Source organism: Typopeltis vanoorti, chromosome 3 (assembly GCF_054136105.1).
Source record: "Typopeltis vanoorti isolate ZY-2024b chromosome 3, IOZ_Tvanoo_1.0, whole genome shotgun sequence".
Classification (NCBI taxonomy): domain Eukaryota; kingdom Metazoa; phylum Arthropoda; class Arachnida; order Uropygi; family Thelyphonidae; genus Typopeltis; species Typopeltis vanoorti.
Genome location: NC_143551.1, coordinates 140,966,851 through 140,973,985, shown reverse-complemented (window position 1 = coordinate 140,973,985; position 7,135 = coordinate 140,966,851). Strand labels below are relative to the sequence as shown.

The 7,135-nt window shown below is 35.1% G+C and overlaps 1 protein-coding gene across 1 annotated transcript in view; it reads left to right on the top strand.

Annotated features, from left to right (window-relative positions):
* Positions 1–902: 902 nt before the first annotated feature.
* Positions 903–7,135, top strand: part of LOC150108614 (aurora kinase C-like) — a 65,800-nt gene continuing 59,567 nt past the window's right edge. Inside the window, exons 1-2 of the mRNA XM_090416073.1 lie at positions 903–982; positions 5,354–5,403. Coding sequence (XP_090272199.1) covers positions 5,398–5,403 — 6 coding nt within the window. The 5' untranslated portion in view covers positions 903–982; positions 5,354–5,397. The remainder of the gene's footprint in view (positions 983–5,353; positions 5,404–7,135) is intronic.

The window sequence follows — 7,135 nt, the reverse complement described above, 5'->3', positions numbered from 1 at the left end:
ATAGGTATTAATGGGGATGATCTCTGAACTTTAAGCTAGAATGCAGTTGCGCTGCATCTAACTTCGAAACGTTTCCTTCCCCTTAATTCCCGTGCACAATTGGTACACTTGATACAAAAGTTACAATTGAGTGACTTTTTTTTTGTAAGAATTTTAAATACCAAATGTTAATAAATCAGCCTGTGTAGCTCAGTGGATGTGGCGTTTGCACACACCACAGCTCTTGGCCGCACGAAGGAAGACCTGGTTTCGAGTCTAGTCGGCGCGTAGAGGAAATTTTTCTAAGCCTTTTTTCAACCGGTTCCCGAGTTAGTCGATCTCTGGCATGGGCAAGCGGGTTTTTCCTCTCGGATACTCGGGTTTTTTCGTCCTGTAAACTCAAGAAAATCGACCGTAGAACCCGCATTATTTCAGACATTAAATATATTGTGTTAGGGTTAGGGACCACGAGATGACGGCACATTTGAGCCGTCTCTCTTCACTGTGTACCGCTTAATTAGTGATAGCCTTGGGCCATCTTTCTCTGATTGGTACCAGTGGAGATTGAACTGCCCACTCAGTCTCCAAAAGTTAGACAGGGCGAAATGGCCTGGCCTACTCCCCGTATACGGGAATAAAAAGGCGTTAGCTGTTTTTTTTTTTTTTTTAATGTTAATAAAATATGTTCAGTAAGAGTATGCGGAACTCTTACAGATGCTTATCGATTTTACGAAAATACCTAAAATACCTAAAAATAACTGTTTTCAAAATAATATATGTATAGCACGAATAAGTCAATTTCATCCTGCCTCGAGCAATTTTACTTAGTAAATTTACGTTAGGCAAAATAGAAAATTTTCACAAAAGGTAAACCTCACAGCTAAGGCTCTAAATAGCCTTGCTCACAGCACATGATTGGCAACTTGCCCGCCAATCATATTCATATACTATTTAGTTTAAAGTTAGCCGCTAGAATTGAAAGTGTTATGAGAGAGATTTGTAGGTAATGATTTAAATATCCTCTGTTTTAAGAAACTGTATAAATGCAAATTCATGTTTGTTTTTTCCTTTCTGAAATTAGAAATAATACAGCACTTCTCAAACATTGGTTTGAGTAGACCAGCTTCTATTTTTCTTGTGCTATTAAACTTTTTTACAAAGAAGATGTAACGGAAGTGAAAACGGCCTTTCTTAATAGGAACTGTGTTAAATATGTGTTATTTTATTTTAATTGTTGAATATTCGGAAATTAATAAATTTAGCCGATTGGAACACAACTTATCCTTTTTAAGTGGGGAGTCAGAAATGACTCTTAGGTTGGAATATACGTCATCTGTTAATTCAGTTAAGAGGTTGTATTTTATCATATACGTTTGAGTAACATAGGAGATGATGAAAGGTTGTTTTGTAAGCTAAGGCTATGAGACCAGTACATCTGTTATACACTTCTCTTATAGCGCTCATTAGTTATGTTCTCTTGCCTTCGATTCTTTTTATTTTGCTGATAAAAAGCCCCCCCCCCCCCCAAATATGAATGGAGGCCATTTAACTTGATCCAGTTAACTTGAAGAAGAATGAATTTAAGGGAAACTGCATGACAAGATAGTAAATATCACCAGGGTACTGTTTACTCCTCATTGAACCAGAGAAAAGATATAAAAACATAGAATTAGATTAACAAAAAAAAAATCAATTAGAAAGTATGAATTAGGTTCCATATTTTTCCAGTTGTAATAGTGGTATGAAGATAAGCAGTAACAAAACAAAGAGATTGAAAATAGGCAGAAGCATTGAAATTATCAACAGCATTGTGAATGGAGAACCTATAGAACAAGTAAAACATTTCAGCTACTTAGGCACGATTTTTGGTGAAGATGGTGAATTGAATATGGAAATAGACAACAGAATCAACAAAGCTGGTATGGTGGGCAGTCAACTGAATAAATTTATGTGGAATACGAGAGAAATTAGTCAAAACACTGAAGTAGCTGTATACAAGACTGTGTTCAAACCCATTTTAACTTATGGATCTGAGAGCTGTGTTAGAAATAAAACACTTGACCAAAGATGAGAGAGTGCAGGTATGAGAGTCCTAAGAAAGATTAGAGGTGTGAACAGATGGCATCAATAGCAATATCATATTAAAAATGAGAATATTAGGAAAGAACTTGACATTGTTAGTATCCAGGAATGTGTTAGTAGAGCTAATCTCAGGTGGTATGGTCACTTAAACAGAATGGGCAAGGAAAGATTAGCAAAACAAGTGTTCTCTGCCAGGTTGGCAGGTAAATGACCCAGATGAAGACCAAGATATAGGTGGATTGATACAGTAAAAAGTGCCTTAGACGATAGAAATATAAGATCTGATAATATTGGAGTCTTAAGAGTTAACCAATTGATTTGGAATAAAACTCTAGACAGAGTTTTATTCCAAAGTTCTAGACTTTGGAATAAAACACTCCCCTAAGCCTGCCCTTTGTAAACAAAACATAAAAGTATAGAAACTCATTTCATACTTTCTAATAGCATTTTTACTAATCTTGCATGTTAGATAAATGCATGTAGAAGATCATTTCCTCAGTAATCAATGGGTCATAATAAATATATCTATCAGTGTGGTATAAATAATGTCCACTTCTGTGTGTATATATGGTCACATGGATTACAAATAGATAGGTGCATCCTGGACATAATACATTACATTATAATTTTAATTTCTTGCTGTTATAATTTTGTTATCTGTGTAAATAACATCATCATCAAATTCCTGCCATGTACCCTCAAGGGGTGTATAGGATATGATGGTACTACATGAAAAAAATTACATCATTACTAACTTACTATCTTCAGTTTTCTTCCAAATCAGTCTGTTACTTGTCGAGACTCCAACATTATCAGATCTTATATTTCTATCATCTAAGGCACTTTGTACCATATCAATCCTCCTATATCTTGGTCTTCCTCTGGTTCATTTTGCTGCCAACCTGGCAGAGAACACTTGTTTTGCTAATCTTTCTTCCCCATTCTGTTTAAGTGACCAAACAACCTGAGATTAACTCTGCTAACCCATTCCTTGATGTTGATAATGTCAAATTCTTTTCTAATATCCTCGTTTTTAATATGATATTGCCATTGATGCCATCTCTTCATGCCTCTAATCTTTCTCAGGACACTCATATCTGCGGTCTCTAGTCTTTGGTCAAGTATTTTACTTCTGACCCAGCTCTCAGATCCATAAGTTAAAACTGGTTTGAACGCTGTCTTGTATACAGCTAATTTAGTGTTCTGACTAATTTCTCTCTTATTCCATATGAATTTATTCAATTGACTTCCTACCATACCAGCTTCGTTGATTCTGTTGTCTATTTCCATATTTAATTTACCATCTTCACCAAAAATTGTGCCTAAGTAGCTGAAATGTTTTACTTGTTCCACAGGTTCTCCATTCACAACACAGTTGACATTTTCAATTATTCTGCTATTTTCATTGTCTTTGTCTTTTTATTGCTGACCTTCATACCATATCTATTACACCAGTTATTCAGTTTAGTCAGAGAATCTTGCAGACTTATTGCAGATTTATTTAGAAGTATAACATCATCCGCATAAAGCAAAGAGCTGACATTAACATCTCCAATTTTGATATCAGGTTTAATACCACTTTCTTTCATAATGTGATCCATATAGATAATGAATAACAGAGGGGATAATGTACATCCTTGTCTCACACCAGATTTAACATTAAACCATCTTCCTACTTCCTTCAATTCTAACTGCTGACTTACAACTCAAATAAAGACTAAGTATTGCTTGATATAATGCCCCATTGACACCATATAACTGTAGCTTATTGAATAGCTTCTCTCTTGGCACCTTGTCATATGCCTTTTCCAGATCAACAAAACTTAAATACAGATATTTGTTATATTCCCATGCTTTCTCGACTATTTGTCGTAAAGTTTAGATCTGATCATCTATTTGGCCTGAATCCAACTTGTTCTTCACCCAGCTTTTCTTCCACAATTCTTCTAAATCGTTTCTCAGGTATCCTTGCAGAGATCTTGCCAGGAACACTTAGTAGGGCAATACCTCCTGTAATTCTCACATTCAGTTTTATTTCCCTTTTTATATATGGGTACTATGAGAGCTCTACTCCAATCATCGGGAATTCGTCCCTCTGTCCAGGCTTTCTGAACTATGCAGTGCAGCCACTGTAAGACTTTTATACCACCATACGTCAGCATTTCTGGTCGAATATCATCTACTTCTGCTGCCTTTCCACATTTCAAGCCTTTGATGGCTTTTTCTACTTCAAGTATGGATGTGTATTCCTGACTGCATGCCTGGTCAGTATTTTTTACCACTGACCTGGGTAAAACACTCACTTCTTTCTTCAAGGCTTGCCACTGAATCTCCAAGGTTTGATTCCTGTTCTCAAACTCTCATTTTTTCTTCAGTAATCTTTGTGTATTTTAGAATACAGTTCATATCTTAGAGCTGCTCAACTTTTATTTGCTTTAAAATTTTCTTACATGTTATTCTTTTCAGTATGAAATTCAATTTTATCCCGCTGAAGACCAAATAGTGATCACTTCCAATTTCAAATCCTCTATACATTCTGGTGTCCTGCACCAGGGAGAAAAGATCACTATCAACAATAATGTAGTCAATGAGACTTTTCTTATTCCTTGCCTCTTCTCTCCATGTGAATTTGTGCACATTTTTATATTGCAACATGGTGTTAGTAATAACCAGTCCATGTCCTGAGCAGAAATCCAACAGATATTTGCCATTATTATTAGCTTTGCTCTTTTCTCCAAATTTTCCCCAAATATTTTTGTATGTCTCACAATCATTTCCTACTCTGCTATTTAGATTCCCAACAAGGACCAACTGTGTCAGTTACTTTTTCTAAAGCATCAAAAAATTCCTCCACTTCTAATTTAGTAGAACCTTCTGTGGGACCATAGGCACAAATAAGTCTCATTGTCCACTTTCCCATTCTCATATTTGCCCACATCACTCTACTTGAGACTGACTGCCATTCAAGAAGATTAGCCTCGTATTTTGTTTTGAATACTATGGCTACCCCTTCTTTTCCTTGATTGTCATTGCCGAATATAATATTTTGTATTTATTGCTCAGGAAGATCTCACCAGTTTTTGTCTGTTTTGTTTCAGTCACCTCTATTATGTTGATCTGGTACTTATCTAATTCCTCAGCTAGCTCCATTTCTTTGCCATTCATGCTTCTTATGTTGATAGTACCGATCTTTAACTCTGGTGATGTTGAGGTGGGGTGTGTTTTCAGATTTGTAATTTGAAATTTGTGTGTTTTAAGATGTGTAAATAACTTGATTTTGTTTTTCTTTCAGATGTACATGAATGAAAACAAGCCTGTTTCCACATTACAAGTTGAATGATGGTATGTTTATGAATAATTGTTAAATAAAAGTATTCATAATTAATCTATTCTAATTTTCCATTTTATACACACACACCCCATTCATTTCCAAAGATGTGTACCCTGTTATTCTGTTTTTAGATATTTTGATGTGAAACTTGGTCACTTGGTATTCTCAAGGAATTAGGGATGTGAAGGGATAGATACTTACATTCATTGAATACAAATATTTACTTACAGTTGAAGATATTTACATTTGCTACACTTTGCTTTCACAGTACCCATATCTGATATTTCAAGGATATTATAATTTTCTCTATAATTTACATTCTATTCATGACTTTGGAATTTCAGCATGTGGTGTTTATTTATAATCTTTATGTGCATACTTATGTACTGGAACTTATCAGGACCTTAGCTTTCTCTTATGCAATTCTGTACTAACTTCGACTGTTGAAAATATTCAAAAAAATATCTGTATGCTGTTGAATTTCCCTGAACTGTCTGTTGGAACAAATATATGAGAGGAGTTTTGTTGTAATCTTGAACATTTAAAACTGAAACAGCAAAATATGTATCTTTCCAAGAGAACAACATCACTCACCAGAAGGTACCTACTTATTTTAGAGAAAGAAGACTAATTAAACTACTTAAAAAGATCACCTGTTAGTATTCTGAAATCACATGCCAAAAAATTAAAATCTTGCCATTCATATCAAGTTAAGCTTTGTAGATTATCAAAAATCCATAAATGCAGTATGCTAGTAACCCTGTTGTTAATTTTATGGCACAGATCTACAGAAACAATGTATCTTCTAGGTTAGTGTATAGCAGGGGTGTTCAACCCATCGATTGCAGAGCGATTTTTGATCGATCTCTTGTGTATTCCTCCTTACTTACAAATTTAATTAAAACTGAAAACATATTTTATTTATCATTATTTTGTATTATTTTTAATTCGCTTTAAATGTATTGCTATTGTTTATTTATTATTCGTTAAAATTGTCAAATCAGTAATTTTCTTATAAGTCCGGGTAAATGAATTAATTTGGATCAGTGGAAGTCAAACAGAGAGCCGAGTGAATACAATTATAAGCAAAGTTTTAAAACTCGATTGTAGCTTAAATATTCCAAAGCACATTACATAGATTTTTTACTTAGGTTAAGTCCCATGTGAATATTGTAAAAAAATAAACTTTGTTTGTCTCGGTATAGTTTGTATTAGATGTTTTTGTAAATAACTCAAATAAAAGCCAAGACAATGTTTTTGTCACCGACACTGTACATGGCAGCATTAGAAAGATTGTTATTGAAACTTGTATGTATGAGAAAGGCTTGCAGGCTCTAAGTGTAAACATCTCCGAAGTCAGTCAGAAAGAGTTCAAACAACTTTACAATTGCGGGCAACTTGCAATCAAAAGAAAGCGGAGGAGAACAAAAGGCGTGCCGAACTTGAAACTTAGGATGAAAGACTCATACTGATTCTTTTGGGGTTGCCAAACTTTATGTGAGGTCTCAGATAGAGGAGGCCTAATAAAAAAGGGGCTGAAGCATGTAGAAGGGGTCCCGGTTCCAGAATTTCTGTCAAAGAGACTGCCCGGATCCACGTCGCTTGAGAGAAGAGTTTCCCGCTTCCAGAAAGGAGCTTCTTGGTTCAAGACGTTGCTAGAGAGAGACTACTTCTAGGCTGCAGACAAGGTTTCAAATTGCCAAAAGGAAGAGTTCCAGTTCCGGAGAAAAGTTTCCAGGCCAT